Source organism: Gallus gallus, chromosome 2, assembly GCF_016699485.2.
Source record: "Gallus gallus isolate bGalGal1 chromosome 2, bGalGal1.mat.broiler.GRCg7b, whole genome shotgun sequence".
Lineage (NCBI taxonomy): Eukaryota > Metazoa > Chordata > Aves > Galliformes > Phasianidae > Gallus > Gallus gallus.
In genome coordinates, this window is record NC_052533.1 from 78,025,913 (window position 1) to 78,048,258 (window position 22,346).

Sequence of the window (22,346 nt, forward strand, 5' to 3'; positions counted from 1 at the left end):
ATAGCTAATGCAGCTATAAATTCACATCATTAAAATCAGTGAAAGCCAGAAGACCAAAAGTAATGATGCCCTTCAGATATGTTATTTATTGCTTCTTGTTCCCAGCCCTTGCTGTTCCCAGTGCTTGCTGTTGCCACTTTGCTGTGTAATACCAAAGCAGAAAGCAAACTGTTGTGTTTGGCTCTGTGAAGGCTGTTGCAAGAAGCCATGAACTTGTTCCCCTTGTAGTCTGAGCCAGGCTACAATCTGTGTAGCCTGGTTAGCAGGGCACTTTGCTTAAACAGTCTTTGCTGGTTATGTCATCTCAAAATTGTTATCCATAGCCAAAGGGCTTCCAGGTAGGACTAGGCTTGTATTACATGGCTGGCAACATGGCTAGAGCTCACTTAATCCTGTCTTTCTGCCTTTACAAAATACTGCTGAGGCCCATCCCTATCTATCTGTCTGTCTATGGAGTGGAAAGGTAGTGGAAATCAGGAGTCATGCACTGAAAAGAGCAGAAAGTGGACTGCTGAAAGTCAGAAAGTTGTGGGAAAAGTAGAGGGCTCGTGCATCTCAGATAGAAGAAAAAGATCCATTATAACAAAGGGCAAAAAGACCCAGGGCTGACCCTTTAAGGACACCTTCACTAGTCCAAGTGCCTCTTACATGTGCAGAGACTTTTTGCCTGACAAGAATCTGTTGAATGTCTCTGTCAGCACAGAGGGATGGAAACACAACAGAAAGGTAAGGGAAAGGTGCAGGAGGCCGATAGTAGGGCAGGACAAGGAGAACTGGGTTGTCAGGGTGAAAAAGTCACTGACAATGATGATACTTCCTAAACGGCATGAGTATCCTTGACTTAATGGGCAAGGATAAGGAGACAAACACTGCTCACTATAGCAAGTCTTCCTCCATTGCGCTGCAATGGCACTGCAGGAGAAAAATGACCTTGTCATGTTACTTCATGGCTATTGCCAGGTCATTTTCATATCTTCTGCCAAACTGAGAAGTTACATTCCTAGGAAATGCAGAACCCAGGATAATGGCAGGGAAGTGGACAGTAAGGTTTTTGGGATAATGGAAATTAATCCTCAGTGAAACAAAAGCAGCCTGGGGAAAATGGTTGTCTCTGATTTTCGGCGGTGTCCCCCACTCCCTCCCTTGCTTATCTCTTAATGTATTTGTTTCACTGTGCTGATACCAAGTGGTAGAAGCACAGGGAGTAGAAAAGGAACATGTTAGGATGTTTCAGTAGAATGACAAGGACCTAGAAATTAATTCAAAAGAGAAGGAAATAGAGCAGTAATGAATAAAGAAGAACATATTTTAAGTATTAATTTTCTTCTCCCAAGGAAATTGAGGAATGATTGTTTGAAGGAGAGAAAAGACATGGGAGAGAATAGAACTGTGTGCACTGTCTCGTGCTACACCAGTAGAAGGGGAGGAAGGAGGGTCCACAGCAGAGGCCTGGCAGGCTGGTGGAGTTGGAAGAAGACCTTTCCATTTCTTGTTGTCCAGCTGGCTTGTTGCAAACTGATGATTGCTAGTCCCATGATATCTTTGATAGCATGTCTGATGTACTAATGAGGAGAAGCTGAGGATATATTTGGTAGCATGTCTGATGTACTAATGAGAAGCTCCATTCACTACTCAAAAGAGGGATTAGGACTCACATCACCATTCTAGCTTGTCACTCACCAAGGAATTAAAACCTTCTTTGAAAGTGGAATTTACTGACCCCACGAGAGAGCCTCGGGCTAAGGAAATGATGCTTTAAACATGAGATCACTGAAATAAAATAATGCATTAGCTAGAGAGCTTTCAGCTTTCCAAGCTGTGGCAGAAAGCCACTGGGCAACATTACATAGAGGCATCTGATTCGTACTCCAGCCAGATCATCACAAATGCTGTTGTCATTTCATCTGCTGTAGAAATAGTGAAGATCTGCAGAGATTCCAGGAGATAGATAGCATTTAAAGAGTTTGCATGTCTAGTATGGAAGAAGTTTTGATGTGCGTCTTTCCTAATGGAGGAAAATATCTATTTACTGTCCTGGTTTTATCACTGACAGCTAGCCATGTTGACCAGAATGTCTCAGTGTCTTTGGAGAAAAGAACCTGGAACCTCATGAACCAACTCTCTCATGAGGGAGGACTCTGAACCTCCCAAGAGTGAAGCTTCAGTTTTCATTTGATCACGGAGACTGATGAAATCTCCACTCTGGATGAATTCAATTGGATCTGAGTTCCCCTAAGGATGGAGCACCACTGGGTGCCGTACAGCTCATGTCATGCCTGCAGATCATCCTTCAGAGGGCAGTTCCCTGGATGTACAGTGCAAACTGATACATCTCTAAGGACTGAAGGAGTAGGCAGCTCCTACATGGAGGGAAACCCAGGCTAGCAAGAAGCAGAGGCTCATTAAGGCAGCCAAGACTGTTTTGCCTTCTTTTTCAGTGGAGAAAGAATAATGTGGTAACAAGGCTGTTGAAGCTGAATTCCCTACTCCCTCATACATGTCCATCCAATAATGTCTCACCAGGACAAGGAATTTTTTTCTTCCTGTTTTGATTTTGCTTGCTTATTTGTGTGTCTCTCCCTTACTTTTGTTGCACATCTTCAGGCACTCATGTGTATTTGTCTGATCTCATACCAGAGATGGATCATGGGACCACAGTGACAAAACTGTACTGTGGGTCCTGGGAAGTTACCAGTGCAGATAAATGAATGCTTGAAGGGTTTAGATGCAACACATCACTTCCGTGACACTGAATTTCGAAGCAGTTAAGTGAAACCAAATAATTAATATACTTTCACTTAGTTTAATATCACACCCTAGTGTCATGTGTTGTATTTTTCCACATTGATCTCAGTTTCTTGCCTCTGCCTCTGAATAGTACGACCTTGAAGATGCAGCAGCAGCCACACTACTGATCATGCTTTCAGGAAAGTGACAAGACAAGTCTGCTTTTTAGAGGTAGATTTTTTGCCAAGGCATCAGACTTCAAATGTTTCTGCCAAGGAGTTTAGAAAGCTTTCAAGCTCTTTTCTTTTATCTATTCCTGGAAGAGAAGCCTTGAGATACAGTTCCTTCTACCAGTGAGCATGAAGTACCCTGTTTGTTGGGAAGATTTCAACTCCTGATGACATGTTTGCAGTAGACTGATCAGAAAAGACAGGTTATTCTTGAAATAAGACCAAACTGATACCTTGAATATTTATAAGTCACCATGATTGGATGACATTTTCCTGAAAGTCGTGAAGGAATTCAAATGTGAAACCATGAACTGCTGGCCAAGCTGTATAACCTGTCATTAATGTATCTGTGCCAGAATCCTTGTGGATTGCCAGTGTAACTCCTGCTATGAAAAGTAAGTGGGGAATCTGACTTCCTTCTGTGGCCAGAAAGTGGTGTCTATAATAAACAGTAAGATTGACAAGTATGTGAAAACCATCTGTTGAGAAAGAGTTAATATGGCTTCTGTAAGTGGAAATTATGGCCATGCTGGATTCTGGAAGGATGGGGTTCTGGAACGATGTTAATATGCATGTGGCTAGAGACGAGACAGGCAAAATAATACGTTCAGACTTCCAAAGCCCCCTTGACAAAGTTCCTCACTGAGAGTAAGTAAAGGAACTAAATTACTGCAGGGTTAGAGGAAAGGTAATTTTGTGGAATGAAAGATGAGCAAAAGATGGGTCTCACTTGGTACTTTTCAGGATGAAGGAGAGAAAATATTTCTTATTTAGAGAAAAGAATCTAACCCATGCCTACATGATGCTGATCTCAGAACTCAGATCTGCAGTTTCAAGTTAGGAACGAGACCTTGGAATTTGCATTTATTACCCTTTTGGCGACAGCCAAAAGAAATGTTGGGCATATTGATAATAGTGACTAAAATTAGACAGAGAGTGCCATTTTAGCTCTAGATAAAATCTCTGTGCATTCTGATCTTGAGCTCTGGGAGCTGTTCTGGTCTCTATATTTCAAGAAAGACACGATGAAATTACAGAAGGTAAAGAGAAGGGCAGCAGAGATCAGGCATGGAGTAGTTGCTTTATGAGAGATTACTGGAAAGCTCTTCTTTTGGAGAGATGGTAAAGTTGAGAGAAGATATGACTGAGATTTAAAAATCATGAAGATGAGGGACAAGGTGAATCTGTCTTTCACCAAGTTCTGCAACATGACAACTTAGAGGATACACCATGAATTTAGTATAAAAGGAATTAAAACAAACAAGGGAAGTATTGTTTTACATAGTATTGAGTAAACGTGTGGAACTTGATGCCACAGGAGATTGTAGAGGCCAATGCTATTGGTGGGTTCAAAAAAGGGATGAAATGAATTTATGATATTAAAAGAACTGGACAGGGTTTCACCCTCCAGCTTCCATAACGCAAGACTTTTAGATGTTGGAAGATTACTAGGAAAACAGACTGCAGAAAGTGGGTAGATATGTGCCTTTAACCATTATCTATTACTGCTGTTGTTGGAGGAAAACATTGGGTTAGATGGGCCATTTGATTAAGGGCACATTTCTTATGCTCTTGATTACTTTCAGACGTGGGATGCTGAAGGTTGATTCAATGTAGCTACAGCTCTTGAGAGATAATTTCCCCCTGATTAAGCAAGGTGGACCAGACTGCCATTGACAGAGGAGTAATCCCTTACCTCCAAAAGACTGAGAAAAGTTGGAGAAATTCCTGAGCTTCCCTCAGGTAATAAAGAACTATTTTCTGAAAGATTTTCTTGCTTCCCACTGCTGTTACCATCCTGAAGACAAAGCATTCACAGGTGGCCTTTTAAGAGAAAGAACAAATAATCCAAGATGATACAGTTTAGTGTTGATCTCCTCTCCATCTCTGGAAAACTTCTGTCCTCTAAATTCTTTGATCTACCTACCAGGCAAGCTCCCTCCTATCTCCTTGACCCTTCTGAAAGATATCACCCTGGCAGGGAAAGATTGCAAAGATGAAAACCCAGCCTAGGACAGGGAATCACTCACCAGATATTCAAATAGCAAGTGTGGGGCTGTTCTGGGAGAAATGGTAGTGTCACCACAGAATTTCATTAGTAGAATGAATGAAGACAGCTGAGCCAGATCAGAATAAAAGACCATTTAACTGCATATCCTGGCTGTGAGACTGTCCAGTGGCAAATTCCTTGTGGAAGATACAAGAGCATGGAAGTATGTAGTCAGTCCCTCCAAATATTCTTTTAGCTTCCAGCAGCCTGAGAGACAGATGTTGAATCTCTGCATTTAATTGTGTTCTTCCTCTGCAGTTTCTCTGCCCATTTATTTTATGAAACAACATAAATGCTTTTTACTCACACTCCCCTGAGTCAAGGTATCTAAGGATGAAGGCATGCTGTATGAAGAAGCCTTATACTTTCTTTGCACCTACCTCTTGTTCTGATATCTTTTGAAAAGAGAAAAGATAGTGAGCATTAATCTATTTTCATCTCTTTTATTCCATTCAATTTTTATAATACCTATTTACTATCTTTACTACATCTTCCCTCCCCTGTCATCTCTTCTCCAGAGGAGGCACTGTTACAGGCAGTTGGAAGCCTGTGTCACTGGGTGTCTTTCAGAGGAATTTGGACAAAAATGAAGCAGGCCTTGAGCAGGCAATGGGAAGCACCAATTGGCCTCAGAAGGGACCTCCCCACACTGTCATCATAGAATCACAGAATCATTAAGGTTGGAGAAGACCTCTAAGATCATCTAGTCCGCCTATCGCCAATACTGCCCACTAAACCATGTCCCTAAGTACGACATCTACATGTTTCTTGAACACCTCCAGGATGGTGACTTTACCACCTCCCTGGACAGCTTGCTCTCAGCCAGCACCAGAGCATAACTGACCAGTGTGTCTCATCTGTGTGGCCATGACTGCTGCCAGCCCCTCAGCTACCCAGACCTGTCAGAAAGCAAGGGTTTGTTGCTGACACTCCACTGGAACTATCTCCTTCCCCTCTGACACATGAACTGCCTGCCTGGCAGTCTCTGGACTGTGTCTAACACTGGTTAGCAGCATGGAGACTGACTCCGGCCTACAGATCAATTTCCCAGATGGACCTTGGACCTGCTTGTCATTACAGTCTTTCCGGATGACTTGGTCTTGCAGCTGAACCTGGCTCCTGTAATTGGGCCTCCCCTGCTCATCTTGCATAGACATTGTTGTAAGACAGGCCCTGTTTGCCAAGCCCCTGTACTGCCAGCCTTGTTATATCTGCCTCATCTCCTGGCTCCCTGTTACTTAGGGACTAGATGGGTCCCTCTCCATCCTCAGAGAGAAGAAAGATATCCCATCAAAGCGCAGCATCTCTGTACCACCATTCAAGTCCTACTCCCCCTCTGCAAGTCCAGTCTTCTCTCCTGTGAAGCCTCACCATTATCTTTCCCTCTCAAGGATGTCTCTAAGTTGTCCATACCCAGCCAACTCATCCTGCTCTGATGGCACCTTTACCATGCTGGCAGTGGTGAAAAGGACAGCATGAAGGGAGGAAGCTGGAATGGAACAGGGTAGGGTGCTGGGAGGCAGACATGGTCAGTGGGTGATCAGAGGCCATGTGTGTGAGGGTTGATGCTGGAAAGCATGATTGAGAAGCACCTGTGGAGAGTGGGACCTGAGCTCAGTGAGAGCCTGCTGTGCTAGCTGGCAGGCGAGGTGGGACATTGTGCTATGCTGTCAGGAAGGTGGCCAGCAGATTCCTCAGCGATGGGGTAGCGCTGAATGACCTCATAGCACAAATGGTCTGTGCAGCTGGTGGACAACTCTGAGCACCCTGCATGTGCCGAGGAGAGCTCAGGGCCCCAGCTTTCTGTCCAGGAGGCAGCCCCCTCCTTGTAACACCTGCCTGCCTACTGGGCCGGAGGGGTGGAGGAGTTGGAAGCTTGTAAATTTATTAATAGAAGAATATGTAGGAAGGCAATGGGGAAAATCAAAGAGCTATTCACACTCCAGCATCAGGCGCTAAGCTGGTTCTGAAAAGATGTGAGAAAACTGCATGCTGGTAATGAAGAATCTGTGGTTGTTTTGAAAGCTACCATCAGTGATGTTCTGTGAAAAGGTTTATCGTCAGTTTGAATATGTTTAGGCAATCTGGCTATTGCCGTAAACTTCAACATAAAGAGAGCAGTCCTGTTATAAGGAGCTTGATGTTCATATTTATCAGTCTTCTCTCTCATGTGGCCCTGCTGATAAGCCTCTATACTAGTGTGGTGCCAAAGAATTCTGTTCTGGATTCAAATGGTCACCAAATCTTTTGCCACTCTATGTGCTCTTGGTGCCTCTGATAGTACAGAAAGGGAACTGAAGAAACATTTGGGGTCAGGTAACTCTGACATGAGAGTACATACCCCACCACCTAATACAAAGGGAGCATTCACACTAGGGCCAATACCACAGAAACTGAGTATCCTGCTGGTGATGTATTGGAGCAGCCAGTTCCCTCAGTAGTTCTTTTGATACTTGCTGAAGCCTGGTGGAGTTATCTGTGAAGGGGCAGTGATGCTGTCTGAGTACTCACTGATAGGAATTCAGCCCTGAGACTTTGAGGTTGTGTACAGTGTGTACTTTGAAGTTCTGCTGCTATTCTGATGAGGGTGAAAGGGTATCTTCACCAGCGGAGAGGAACAAGTAAAAAGTCACTACTACGTCTTTGTTACTCTAGTTGCCGTATCTGGCTTTTGGGAATGTTCATATTCCATTGTTTCTCTGCATGCTGCCCATTCTGAGCCATGCATACAAGGGAAAGAATATTTACTATGCTGGTAAACCCAACAATTCAGGGGTGAAGAAGGAGGCATTTTTGTAATGTTTTCAGACAACATTGATTAACCACAATATCTGTGTGCATCACAGAGTACAAACACATCATAAAGGATTTTTTGCAGTAAAAATATTAAACCATCTGAACAGAAGAGCCATTAAAACCCATTTGTGAATCCTTCCTTCTTCCATATTTCCTCTTTCATTCACTTCCACTGTTTTTGTTTGTTTGTTTGTTTGTTTTCTGAGGATTGTGCAGATGAGTTCTTTTTTCAGCTTTTCCTTGTAACTCTGTCTTCAAGCAAATCCTCAGAGACACTTTTCAGTTTGACTTCTGACTTGTATCTCAATTGGAGTCAATGGTCTCACTTATTCTGTTCCCCACATAGCTAGATTCCTTGTTCCTGTGGAACTGTGGTTTTACTATCATTTATTCCAGAGCTGAATCCTTGGACATTGGATAATCTTCTCTTATATACTCTCACCAGCCCAACAGTAATGTTCCTGGCTGTAGGAACATTGAAGGCCTTTCCAGTCACTATACCATCCTCAAAGCCTGAGTGTGAAGGGGCAGCCTTGAATGGCACAAGACCTTTAGGCCATGCATCATTTCCCACTTCTAATCCAGAAGCACGATGACAGCTGGGAGTCTGGCTATGCTACTCCTCTTACCCTTGGATTTCTTTCACCATCAGAGCAAGGTGACAGCAGCCTGGCTCTTCATCAGTCTGTGATGACATTCCAGTGCATCTCACCTTGCTGCCCATAAGCCAACTAGAGCCTGTAGGGATAAGCCTTACCCTCCCTTCAGAACACAGACATAAGATTCGGCCCTGTGCTGGTGACTCAAGGGTTCTATTGTTACAGAGGCCACATTGCTCTCCTCTGTTAGACTTCATCTTTCATCTCTGCCCTTTTTTTGCTTTCTTCACTACACTGTGTCCCCACAGTGGGTATGGAGGCTCACTGGGGCAGCTTACGCCTTGCAGGTCCCTTACACGGTCCCAGCTCCAGGGAACATGGAGGCCAGCACTGTGACACCCCTGTGCCACAGCCACAGCTGCATTCATCACTGCTGCAGATACACAAACTGATGGATCTCCTAGACAGTAAAGCTCTGTGCTCTGCAGCTGGTATCTAAGACATGCATGGTGTCCATGTGCACAGGAGTTTCTTTCCTGTCCTTGCTCAAGTAGAAGAAAGAGAACCTTGAGGTTGGAGATCAGCCCTGCAGACAGGGCTCTGGGGGTTCTGACTGGCAGTAAGCTGAATGTGAGGCAGCAGTTTGCCCTGGCAGCACAAAAGGCCAACAGTACCCTGGGTTGCACCAGGACCAGCACTGCCAGTGGGTGAGGGGAGGGGTTGTCTGCTCTGCTCTGCGCTGTGCGGCCTCACCTCCAGCACTGCACGCAGGATGGGTGCCACAGTATAGGAAGGATATAAAACTATTAGAGAGCACCCAAAGGAGGGCTATGATGATGGTGAACTGTTTAGAGGGCAGGAGGTATGAGGAATGGCTGAGGTCCCTTGCTCTGTTCAACCCAGAGCAGAGGAGCTGAGGGGAGGCCTCATGGCAGCTGCAGCTCCTCACAGGGAGCAGAGAGGCAGCGCTGAGCTCTGCTCTCTGTGACAGAGACAGGGCCTGAGGGAATGGCATGGAGCTGTGTCAGGGGAGGGGTGGGTTGGGGTTAGGGAAAGGGTCTGCATCAGAGGGCAATGGATGTGAAACAGGCCCCAAGTGCAGGAGTTCAACGAGTATTTAAGCAACATTCTCAGACAGAGGGTTTGGATTTTGGTCAGTCCTGATGTGTGGCCAGGAGTTGGATTCAAGGTTCCTGTGATTCCCTTCCAACTCAGGATAGTCTATAGTTCCACATCAGCTAGGTGGAAGAACTGAGCATAGATGGAACTCCTACAAGCCATCGTAGTTACCATTAATAATTTCACTTTCTCTGTAACTCTCTGTAGTACTGGTCTGTGTGAGGAGCCTGTGTCACAAACCCCATGATGTGGTCCTAAACTGGTTACAGTCTAGACTCTGTTGCTCACTGACATAGGTAGCTGTGACCAAAATTTCTTCTCCCCCTCTGGTGGCCAAAAGAAAGTGCTGGCCGCCCTTAGTGGTCCTCAGCCCTGCTGCGAGGGCTGTACTGTGACTTGGCATGGCCCCAGAGCAGCTTTGCTTGTTCAACTGTAGGGACAGCTGAAGCTGGAGGGAAGGTCTGCAAAGGGTGGATCTGCTGAAGGATCCCAGGGGCTCGTGATGGTCTGACTTGAGCAGAAACAACAGCTCCACCTCAATCCCTGTGACACCTCCCTGTCCATGAGCTGGGTGGATGGATAACCCCTTTCCTCCCCAGCGCCCCTCTTCTCCTCCCACGGAGAGGTCACCTTCAGCCCGGGGCGGTGTGCCCCTGGACCAGAGGCTGAAGAAGGGGCGGAGCGTCACGCTCAGCCCTGTAACGCCTGGCAGCCCCTCCGGCTGCTCGGCACAGCCTGGTCCCAGCCCAGAGGCAGCGGAGGGGGAGGCGAGGCTGCCCACGGCTGTCTGCCCTGCACTGCTGGAGAAGGTGAGAGGCCTGGGGGAGACGGAGAGGGTGTGTGAGAAGGCAGGCTGCAATCATAGTAGGATGGCGGAGACTGGACAGGCAGGTAAAGGGGCACAGTTGGGCACCCCTCACAGACCAGTCTCTGGCTTTGTGTGCTGCCATAACATGGAGCGCACCCATTGCTGACATTTGGTGCTCAACATGGTCTGGTTGGTGGTGAGCTTCTTGGGGCAGCTGTGCCCCGAAATGTTCCTCTACTTACGGGAGATTGCTCAGCGGTTGTGTCTGGTGCGACAGTGCTGTGCTACTGGCATGCTGGTTGGGAAGACAGCGTGATGTGGCTTGGTCCCAGCGAGATCGCTGCCGATTTCTGACTGAGGTGGCTGTGGTTTAGGGCTTCCCAGGGCTGTCTGTGGGGGGCTGGTGGGGGTCTGTTCCTGAGGAGAGCATTGCACAGTGCTGAGAAGGAGGCAGCCAGCAGTTCTCCTCAGTGACATGAATCACTAACTTGCTGACCTGTTTTAGAAAGCAGCTCGTAAATCTATCAGTAAAAAGGCCAGAAACAACCACCGCGATAATACGTTCCGATATCTTGCCTGTATCCACAGTCTGCACTTGAGGGTAGCTTTTAGGGAAAAAAAAAGCAAATATTCTTGGGTTAGAAGTCCTGAACATACAGGGATATTCTTGCATAATCCTTCATGGGGTTTTTAAGGGTAAATGGCCTTCTTCATAAAATGTGCACCACACTTGAGGTCTAAAACCACCTCATTTCATCTTCAGCTATTGGTTCTTGTTGTAATGCCTTGAATTAGCGGGAGAGCCTCTCCAGTGAATTTCTAGTACCAGTGAAGGTACATGCAGAAGATAAAGTCACTTTCTCGCTATCTAATAAGCTAAAAAAACCTAACTGCCCTGGAAATTTCCCCTGCAACTGTCAGCACTTTCAGAATTCTCATGGTTCTTCCCACGGTTCTTCTCTGATCCTTTTTCCATCAGACTGTGGTCAACAGTGGTAGTTTGATGAGTTATGGTCTCATCAATAACATTAAAAAGATAGCATCCAATCACTAATTCTGTTGACCTTCAGACATCAGCCATTCTCCAAAATTGTTTGGGAAATTTATCCTAGGGAAACCAGGCTTTCACATTAGTAGATTTTTGACATTCCAAAAATCACCATAAGAAAAGGAGATTAATAGTAATACAAAGCAGAGCAAACTGGAGGAATGCATTTCTAATGAAAACACAAGTCCGGTGGTGCACAATATTCTCAATTTCAGCACAGAAGTCACTAGCAGGTGGCCAGCTCTTTAGAAATACAGCTTTCCTAACTCAGCTTATTTTCAGAGATTAAGTTTCAGACTGTCTGAAGGAGTATACACGTGGAAACCTAGCAGAAACAGAGTTCAGCGTAAGAGGCATATTATCTCACAACAGATATCTTCTTTTATTAGAAGTAATACAAGTTGAATGGTTATATCTGGTTTTGGTTGGATTTTGTTTGTTTGGTTGATTGGATGGTTGCTTTTGCTTTTTTTTGTTGTTGTTGTTTAGAGTGAAGCTTAATTTTTAAATTGGCATCTGGCAAATTCTAGTTTATAACTCATTGCTGACATTTCATGCTTCTGATTCTCTCAGGACATTCTCTTCAGCAAATTGAATGCTAAGATTGAATCTGTAACATCAGTAAGTCATAGTCATTAATCTCTTATGCTTGTCCCTGTATCATTCAGGTGTATATCTGTATCGCTGCAGTCTATATCTAAGGCAGTTCTATATCTTCCAACACATTAAGGCCTACAAAGGAAGTGAGGGCATACCAGATCTACATTTCTGAGTTTACACGGCATTCACTTTATTGAAAAAGTGGCACAGAGAGCTTAGATTAATCTGATAACCATGACATCTAACATTTTTTTTGTCCCTCAATACCAGACTGAACTTCTGTCTGCTTTGGTAATTTGTAACACTTTTTACATGTGCATGCACGTGCGTTTTATCAAGCAACCCATTATTTATCTAGCTCCATTTTTGCGTTATTTGCAAACATTTTCTGATGATTTCAGTGCTTTTTCAAGATCATTGTCAAAGGTAACATTAACATAATGGAGTCAAAATTTAATGAAATGTGTAACATGACAACAATAATAAAACATGATAGTTTCCATTATACTGAGTCTTGCAAGTTTGCTTATTCTTAAATCCATTGAAAACTTTGTGGCTTGTTGATTTTGATCAATGCCAGAATGAATTTGTGGAGATATTTTTTAGAGAACATTCACTGGGTGGGATATTTCTAGCAGGTGCCATACAAAAAAAAAACCCACAAGGCTGAGAATGGTTCAGGACATTCACCAAGGATTTAGTGGTTAATGGAAAAATCCTTGCAGGTCAGTTCCTCACGCAACCCTGAAACAGAAATTAATGTGATGGTTTGATAAGAGAGACAACAAGTGATATACATTACTTGATAACTGAGTTCTAAAACAGCTTTACTTGTGGGCAGGAGAAATTGTCCAGGTAGAAACAAAGGAGGCAATATTCTGAAAGGGATGTGAAGAGGAAGTAGAGCTATTCCCCTGCAGGAGGGTAATGTGGAAAAGCAGTGGAGTCATAATGGATGTATAAGGTGGTGCAACTCTCTGTGCATTGTTCCTGCTGAAAGATGTCTGGGGGTCACAGAAAGAGACAGAAGGTAATTTTGGCTCAGTGTTTGACAGGAAGCATTCCCACAGAAGAAGAGCTGTAAAATGGATCTGGGAGCTGGAGAAAAGGTCTCCTTTTGAGAGCTGGACAGAAAGTTGTTGGAAGATGGTTAACGAATAGAAAGACTTAAAGGTGTCTTGATCTGATCTGCTTACTGAAAGTACAGTGCGACTACAATTTCAGCTAACATTCTCCCTGTTTTTAAACTAACTGCTGTAGACACTGCAGAAGCACAGTGTACCAGATGGTTTGTAAAGCCCATGTATGGTGTTGGTTAAATATGCGGGCTGAGTTTCAGGCTGTGCCCTGCTGCTTTTACTCAGTCTAAGTAGATTAAATATATGTCTTCATAGACTGTATCCATATCTGAGCACAGTGTCTCTAAACCCTGCAGTGGTCAGAAGGAAAGACACTAGAAAACTTTTCTCTAGATAGCAGCATCAGGCAGGTAAATTCAAATTAGTATATCATATAAATACATAACACACTCAACACACAGTTTGCTTTTGGATCATGCACGATGGAGGTGCCCCAAATGCTGTTGTTTATTTGGTATGGATTAATGCTCTGTAGAAGGTTGGACTAGAAAATGATCCCAACATACCAGATGCTCAGGGAAATTTATAATGGAGGATTTTTTATATGAGGAGAAACTGAGAAAGCTGAGACTCTTCTGATCAGAAAAGAGAAGTCTCGGAGTTATACAAACACCTAATGGGAGGCAGTGTGAAGATGGGTCCAGGATCTTCTCATCAGCCCATTTACAGGACAAGAGATGACATGCACAAACTAAAACAAGGAATTCCACCTGAACGTGGTAAAACAGATCTGAAGCATGGGAAGGATAGTGGAGGAAAGAACAGTTTTGAAAAGGGCTCTGCCTGCTGCCTTCAGTATACCCCAGCCAAATGGTGACTGTATCTTGGCCAGTGCCCTGAAGGCCTCCTGTCCAAATCTGGTCACTCAGCAAAGGGCAAACAGCACTCTAGAAGGTAACAGTGGTTACCTTCTAGCACCCAGGCACACTGTACTCATTGGTGGCCCAAATGTAGCCCACACTTAACTTCCTAGTGAAATGTCAAACTCATGCCAGTGGTACCTCAAGGATAGCAATGGCCAAATCCTGCAAACTGTTCTGTAGTGACTGCAGTTGGCGCTTCCTTTATAAGGAATCCTGATCAGATGGATAGGATTGCCATTGTCCCTAAAGACAATTTTAGCCATATTCTGTGGCTGATCTGCTTTTCCTTGCTGGCTACTTCACTGATTCTTTGCTTTGTATCTGAAGAGTTTACAAACTGAAAAATGTTGACTTTGAGAGCTGGAGTGAGAATGAAGAATATACAGAGAAGCATATCCTCTCACTTACAAGAACAAGATATGGCATGGTGAATATGAGAAAAATGTATAATTAGTAGAATAGATGAATCATACATTAAATAATTTGATGCTAATAAAAATGGATTAATTAATATATAGGTGTTTGAAAATTATATCACTATTGAATGATTCATCAAGTAGATGCAATGATAAGATTCCAGCCTTTGGATCAGATAGTGCTAACAGGTGGCCAGCCTACAGGGGAAGAAATTTTATCTAAGTCAAGTTTGAGAAATTAAGTTATCTGAGAAGATTGTGAACCATTTGCTGACAAGAAGTTGTATAAGACCATGAATTTGATATAGGAGAAATACTGTCATCAGAAGAAATCTTCTTATGCTTTATCAGAAATATAAATCTAACGAGGCAAGCTGATATCTTTCCCCTTGCTCCATTCCCTAGTTAGTGTGACATTAGCTTATCTAATATCACAGGGAGGTCTATGTGCTTTAAAGGTCTATTACATTTTATTTTTTTTTCTCTATATTCCTAGATAGGACTCTTTAAAATGCTGTCTCAGATATTCCTTTTAATGCCTAAATATGACAACACCAGTTTGAAAGTGTCAGTTTCAAGGTGGATACATGGACAGGTTCTGCAATGCCTTTGCTGTATGCAGTTTTGCAGGCTATGGTGACTGAACAGCAAACAGGAGGACATCAAAGCAAAATCTCTAAAATATTTTCCAGAATGACTTTCACTGTGTCTCCCCACCCTTCATTTATCCCCTCCCATGCACACACTTGTTCGATGTTGAATTCCCCATGGACCGTGCTAACTTTGGTTGCTGTTGGCACTCTCACTGAGTCAAAACCTTTTCAGAAATGTAGGGCTAATTACTTGGTACTTATGAGTTGCATTTAACAATACAATCTAGGTGAGAAGGGAAGGGAAGTGAAGGGGAACTGTCCCACAGGCAGTTCTATGCTCCTGTAAGAAATCCAGGCTTTTCTCTTAAATAATTCTGTTGCTACATTACTAGACTCTACAGATGAGCAGATTCAGCAGCACTGTGGGCTGGAAGTTGAAGAAACTGCAATAAGCTCTGGTTGCAGGTAGAACAATGTAAAACCTAAGAGAAAATGCTACATTCTTTTTACTCCCACTCATATTCCCAGGACGCCATCAGCCTTCATAACAACTTGAGATCCTACTCCCTTCCTTAAAGGTTTCATGTCAGTCAGAATGTTACATGGAAAGAGATTTTGTGTTTATGGTTTTACACCTCATCTCTCTCTCGCTACGCAGTAAGAGGTCCAAGAATGCTGCAGCCTTCAGGCTCTGTGTTGCTCTCTGGGCTACGGTAGGTGGAGTGTTACCAGCAGCTCCAGAGGAGTGATCCTTCCCAGGGGAGGTTGGATATCAGGAAAAGCTTCTTTACAGAAAGGGTTGTTAAGCACTGGAATAGGCTCCCCAGGGAGGTGATTGACTCACCATTCCTGGATGTGTTTAAAAACCATTTGGATGCGGTGCTCAGGGACATGATTTAGCGGAGGGTTGTTAGAGTTAGGGTAGTATGGTTAGGTCATGGTTGGACTTGATGATCTTTAAGGTTTTTTCCAACCTGAGAAATTCTATGATTCTGTGATTCTCCCCTGTGTAGCACTGGTGAGGTCACATCAGAAGGTTAGGTCCAATTCTGGGCTGCCCAGCAAAAAAGGGACATGGATGTACTGGAAAAAGTCTGTCAAAGGGCCGCAAAGGTTATTAAGGAGCTGGAGCATCTTTCATACAAAGAGATACTCAGGGAACTGGCAAGGTTTGTCTTTGAAGGGATTTTCTTACCTTATGGAAGCATATTAAAAAGATACATCTAGAGTCTTATCAGTGGTACTGTGTGATAGGACAAGAAGCAGTGGGCACAAACAAACTCAGAATTCCTATATGAGCATAAGGAGAAACTTTTTAACCATAAAAGTGATTGAACAACAGGACAAGTTGCCCAGCAGTTGGGGTATCTCCATCTTTGGAGATATTCAAAACCCACCTGAATGCAGCCCCGATGAACCTGCTCTTATTGACCTTGTTCTGAGCAGAAGGTTGCACTCAATGATCTGCAGAGCTCCCTTCTGACCTCAGAAATCCTGGGGTTCTGTGGTTCTGTGACCTTGTCCTGAAACTAGGAGGGTTTCCCAGGACCAGGATGGCTGAGTCTCCATTTTCAGAACAGGGTATAGACTGGGGCATATCAAAGTTGCCATTGATACTTTAAAATGTTGCCTTGTAGTAAGCTAGGGGCACAGGAGAAGAAAAGAAAAAGAAAAAGAAAAAAAGAAAAAAAAACGTATTTCTCTGAGATGAGTCTGAACCATCTGGTTCTGGCACAAACTGGCACTGATGTCCAAGTTTAGGTCAGGAACGTCAAAAGACACATGAGTTACTGAGATCCCTTTACCTGCTCAGTGCACGCAGTGCACCTCATGTGACTGATCATTGTCTTTTTGTCATGGGCTAGCTGTGCCTGTCTAGGGCAAGTCCATCGGTGCTACTACCTTAAAGATTTTCTTCAGTACACACAAGGGCTGGGGCTCTGTGTAGAGAGATGCGGTGTCTGCAGTAGGCTGAGGAGGGCAGGAGAGCTGGGTCTTGCTTCACAGTCTGGGATGCTGTTGATGTTTTACTTGCTGATGAACGTCATGGAGTAGAATAAAAAGAAGCCTGGAAAGCCAGTATCCAGTACGGATACAGCAAGACAGGTCAAATATTTGAAATGAGAGGACTCAGGCCTACAATTAGTGAGATATGAGCATTTGGCTGGACGCCAGAAAGGATTAGAAGTTCCTTCAGTACGTGGACCTTCCATATGGCGACAGCCTTTGCCTAGAAATGCACACTAATAAAACACCAACTCAACCCTAGCACAGACAAGAGAGTACTCAGAATCCATGTAGCAGAAATATCCCTTGCCATGGTATAGTTTGTGGCACGTCTGATCCATTTTTGCTCTGTGCATGTTGTTCTGTTTCTGACTCAGGCTTTGGTGTTTCTGCAGAGCTCAGCAATGGCTGAGAACTCAGCTGTGGCAGTGGCACCGACAGCAGCACCAACCATGCTAGAGGAGCTCCTGGAGATCACAGCTCAGAGCCTGGTGCGCACTGAGGTGGCTGAGCACTATGAGGTTATTCGGGAGCTGGGCAGGGGCAAGTATGGCCATGTGATGCTAGTGACCCACAGGCAGAGAGGTAAGGAACTGGCTGCACCCTATAAGCTGTTGTGCTTGGTCTCCTCTCCACTTGCCCACATGTGTGGGCTGATGGGGCTTGGGTGTTTGGTGCCAGGGGTGTCAGGGGATTCCCAAGGGAACCAGCAGAGCAGGGGCCTTCCAGCCAGGGACCTTCCCATTGCACCCAGCCAGGGGGTAGGTGACGATGAGGGGACAGCCCAGAGCAACAGGCAAGACTGTGATGATGACGTAAGTCCAAGATCAAGCTGGGAAGTCAGTCCACCCAGTCAGGACCAGCAGGGCTCATGGCCATGCATACACATGGATATCATACAGCTGAAAACCAGCACCCCAACGACACAGCATAGGCAGGGAATGAAGCCCTGGGCTTGAGTTTAAGTTGGTCTTCTGGGCCCATGGACCACCATGGTGTGGGTGTAGGTCTAAGGTGGCACTGGCCAAGGCCATTAAGGCCTATGAATGCCCTCAGAGCATTGAGAGTACTCATCTCCAGGAGTCTCAGGACAAACTGATGAACTCATGTAGCCTGAATTTCTCTTCCCCTACGCAGTGTTCCTATGGCATGAACTGAATAGCTCAAAACTCACATGAGCAGCAGTGTCTGTTTTCATATCTGGTCCTAATATGGCATACTTCCCTATAGAACTTTTGGCCAGAGACCCCTGTGGCTCCTATGAGTTTCCAGACCCATTTCTGCCCAGTGCTCTCTCTGTCTAGTTTTGGTGTGAGTGACTTTCAGGGGGGATCTAACTCATTCTTCCCATCCCCAGGAACTCCTATGGCTCTCAAGCTGCTGCCCAAAGCCAGTACCAAGCTGCACACCTTCCTGTATGAGTACTGTGTGGCACTCTCCCTTGCCACCCACCCTGCTATCATTGGCATGTTTGGAATTGCAATCGAATCCAGTCAATACTATGGTTTCCTCTATGAACCAGCAATGCACAAAGACCTCATATCTATCATCAAACCCAGGGTGAGTGCTGCTACAAAGGCATGGGAATTGGGACTGCAGTGTTTGGCCTCTGCAGAGTGGCTGGGGCAGAGAGAGAAAGTCAATGGGATGTGGGTCTTCCACTTCTGAGATCTACAGCTTTGAACAAGATTCAAGCTTGCAAGAATAGAAACTCAAAGACATTCCCTAATGGAGAGCAAAAAGGAAAGCCCACCACCTTGGTAGGACTGACTAGGTGCCATGCAAGTGCAACATTGTTTATCTTTCTCCCTCTGTAGGATGGGATCCCTGAACCAGCTGCCAAGCACTGTGCCAAGCAGCTTGTGAGTGCTCTGGAGTTCATCCACAGCCGGGGGCTTGTGTATCGTGATGTCAAGCCTGAGAATGTGCTGCTTTTTGACCCTGAGTGCCGGCGCATCAAACTGACTGATTTTGGGCTTACACGGCCCAAGGGTACCAAGCTCAAACTGGTGGCTGGGGTAATCCCCTACACCGCCCCTGAACTAAGCAACACCACTGATGCCCAGGGGGTGCCCATAGATGCCAGCATGGATGCCTGGGCCTTTGGTGTGCTGTTGTTCTGCTTGCTGACTGGCTATTTCCCTTGGGAGCAAAGCCTGCCCAATGACCCCTTCTTTGAGGATTTCATGCTGTGGCAGGAAACGGGCCTGGAAGAGAACCTGCCTCGCCACTGGAAGCGCCTGACAGCTGAGGCTGCTCTCATGTTGAGGAGCCTGCTGGCACTGGATCCTGCCAAGCGTGGTCCTGTTGGCGGGGCTCTGCGCTATGTCGACTGCCCTTGGCGTCAAGATGAGGGGCACGGTGAGAAGGCTGCTGTGAAGCCCTAGAGCCTGCTCCCCACAGGGGAGGGAAGTCAGGTCTCACCCTGCAAGGAGCTTTGAGGCTGAGGGCATCATAGTAGGCCTCCAGCAGTATGGCTGTGAGGTGCCATGGTAACCCAGAGATCAACTTCTCCACAACACTATCCCTACCATCATGGAACAAAGCTCCTTTCCCAAGATGGTCCTCACTCTGGGCTCAGCATTGCCCATTGCCACCTCCTCGTGCTTCCTTGGGACTTGAAAACGTCTCCTTTCTCTCACAGATGACAGTTCATGTGTGAAGCACCAACTTGTATCCTGGCCACTGGCCACTCCAAGGTAGTTTCTAGGGATACAACACCTGCCTTACCCTTGAAATAGAGCAGATATCTACTTCTTTGTTTCCATGTGTGGCTCTTCTTCTCTTGTAATAAAATGTCTGTAGGGGGTCTGTTTGCTGTGGGAGAGCATAGGTATGACAATGCCAGTGGCCATCTAAGGACAACCTGCCAGAGGCAGGCGCCGTCTGACTCCACCAGGGCCCTTGAGGGGTGGCTTCAGGTGTGTGAGGTGGAGGTGGTGGGAGCCCTCAGCATATCACTGCATATGATATCTGAGGACTGATGATGATGCTGAGAAGATGGTGGGAGCCACTGTGGCAGGGTGTTCAAGTACTGGCTGAAGGACTATTAGTAGCAAGTAGACATAGAAGGATGTTCACAAGGTGCTGCAAGGAAGTGAGCAGAGGAAAAGGGTGGATAGGTGCTAGGCGTGAGTGAGGACTGTAACACTACAGATCTGCACCTTGTCTCTATCATGCATTCTTGCATTAACTGTTCGGGGATTTTCCTGTCAACAGAGTTGGACATACATTTTATCTCTAATGTGTTTCTTTGCTGACTACTCTTCTCACTGTCTCTGAAGACATTTGTTAATTCTACAGTGGTTGCAACTGCTTGGTATTCTCTTTTCTACTTTATTTTCTTCTTGTAAGGTTTCTTAATACCAAACACATAGGTTGCTCTGTAGGATTTTCTCTCTGAAAGACCTCCCTTGTGAACAGGAGAGAGATACAAGGAACCACAAGCCATGTCTTTATGTATTTCTTCTCATTTCCTTCCACTGAGGAGCAGGTGACAGTGGGTTGTTAACAGCTGGAGTCACAGTTTTAGTTCACTAGTCTCCTCCTCTAGTTCCTTTTATTCAGGAAAACATCCTTTTGTAAACATTGTCATCCTTGATGAAGCATGATTCACCCCTCTCCCTCCATGAGTGGCCTAAGTGCAATTGGAAAGGGAAGCTCACTGCCATGAACATCTTGATTTGTGATTCAACTGAGAAAACAGTAGTGCTATGAGGATGGCTGGTCTGGGTTTCACTGGGGAAGGATAACAGAGGAGCTGTAGCAGGGCATATTAATGTATCCATACGAACAATCCTGAAGATACCTCCCAACTGTTTTCACTGCTGCCTTGCTCTCAATCCTAACCCTCCTTCACTTGGATCTCTCCCTCCTCACAAAGTCAGACCCCCTCTGTACCAGCATCTGCTACCGCTTCATCTTTCCTCCCGTCCTGAGTCCTTCAGACCCAAGGAACAACTTCCAATGCCAGCCCAAGAATACCTCCCTTGTTTGGCTTTCAGGTCCTAAGACAACATCATCTATGATCTTTTGATGCCCACCTTTCCCTCAAGAAGACTTTCCTTCTCCCATTTCTTATAATCTCTTCAATCACTCCCCATCCCCAACAACACCCCTCTCCTAATCTCCGAATGTCTTTGTAGGTATACATTTTAATCTTGGAAAAAGACAGCAAGAAGAGAATTAGGAGTTAGAAGCTCTTCTTAGTTTCCTATCTCTTTCCCCAGGCAATTGCTGCTGGTAATCCTTTCCAGCTCAAGTCACAGTGCTGTTGTAGGAAATGTCTTCACCTCAGTTTTCATCTTCAGTGATTATATAACTTCTAAAGATGTGTTACCTAGCATCCTACCCTTTCTAAGACTAAGGGATCTACAGGCCAGGTAGCTGATGCCTATCCAGTATAAAAACAATGCAAAATCTAATAGAGGTGCTTATTGATAGAGAATTAAAGATCAGGAACATCATTTTGTGGACTGCAACCCTTGATGTTCTACCTGAATATCTTGTTTGATTAAGTCGTGATTGATAAAGTAAATCCATAGCCTTATGGTACAAAATTTTGTGAGGCATGACTTACTGATATAAATAAAATTGTAGTACATTGTATTGGTTAAAACAATACATTATGCAAAGTCAATAAAGTATTTTAAGAGAATTGAGAACTTGCAATTTAGAGAAGAAATAATTGGGAATGGTCTTTGATTATTTTGGTTGTTTTCTGCAGGGATCAGTAGTAGAATGGAAAGTATCAATACTTCCACCAGCGATTTGAAGTTATATACAAAACCACTTCAAATAAAAACCTGCAAATAACACAAAACCAAATAGACTGATAAACAGTGACAGTAATAGACCACTCAAAGAGTTCTGTATAACTTTGTGAGATGGGTGTATTCAAACAAAGTGCATTATCTTGCAGATAGAAGAAATGTATTCAGGTAGGAGCATATAGGAATAAAAATCATTCTTGTTCAAGGATTCCTGAAAAGCACACAAAAATCTTTGCAATACCTAGATGAAACATATGACTGTGTGAGTTCTCATTGTGGTATTCTGCCAAAAACACTGATGGTTCCCTTGCAGGGCTGAACGGGTTGCAGACACACAAGGTGGTCAAATTTCCAAAAAAGATAGCTAGCAAGATTCCTGCTGGCCTAAATAGGAGTGCAGAAAGTAGGAGCAAGTGATCAGGCTTTGATGCCTTGCAGGGCAGTTCTGGAGATGGTACCATTTGCATGCAAAGTGGAAACTGGAGAGAGAGTTTAGCGAAGAACCATAGTGGGACCATTGCTTGAAGCTGTAAGAAGGCATTCTTAAAGAAAACAATGAACTGATCTACCAAAAATTGG

At 44.7% G+C, this 22,346-nt stretch overlaps 1 protein-coding gene across 2 annotated transcripts; it reads left to right on the plus strand.

Moving 5' to 3' along the window:
• Window positions 1-10,081: 10,081 nt before the first annotated feature.
• Window positions 10,082-21,652, plus strand: SBK2 (SH3 domain binding kinase family member 2). Of its 2 annotated transcripts, none has more exons than XM_040695728.1 (4): window positions 10,082-10,330; window positions 17,373-17,580; window positions 18,353-18,555; window positions 18,813-21,652. In XM_040695728.1, exons 1-4 carry the CDS (start codon window positions 10,097-10,099, stop codon window positions 19,380-19,382), a joined length of 1,215 nt encoding a protein of 404 aa, XP_040551662.1. In that variant the 5' UTR covers window positions 10,082-10,096; the 3' UTR covers window positions 19,383-21,652. The 2 variants fall into 2 exon arrangements, with proteins under 2 accessions (XP_040551662.1, XP_419014.4); XM_419014.6 differs by having other exon boundaries at window positions 17,391-17,580.
• Window positions 21,653-22,346: the final 694 nt, after the last annotated feature.

Coding starts and splice junctions, on each gene's coding strand:
- SBK2 (XM_040695728.1), top strand. CDS start 10,097: ATGGATAACCCCTTTCCTCCCCAGCGCCCCTCTTCTCCTCCCACGGAG. Junction 10,331..17,372: donor GCCCTGCACTGCTGGAGAAG/GTGAGAGGCCTG, acceptor TTTCTGACTCAG/GCTTTGGTGTTTCTGCAGAG. Junction 17,581..18,352: donor AGTGACCCACAGGCAGAGAG/GTAAGGAACTGG, acceptor TCCCATCCCCAG/GAACTCCTATGGCTCTCAAG.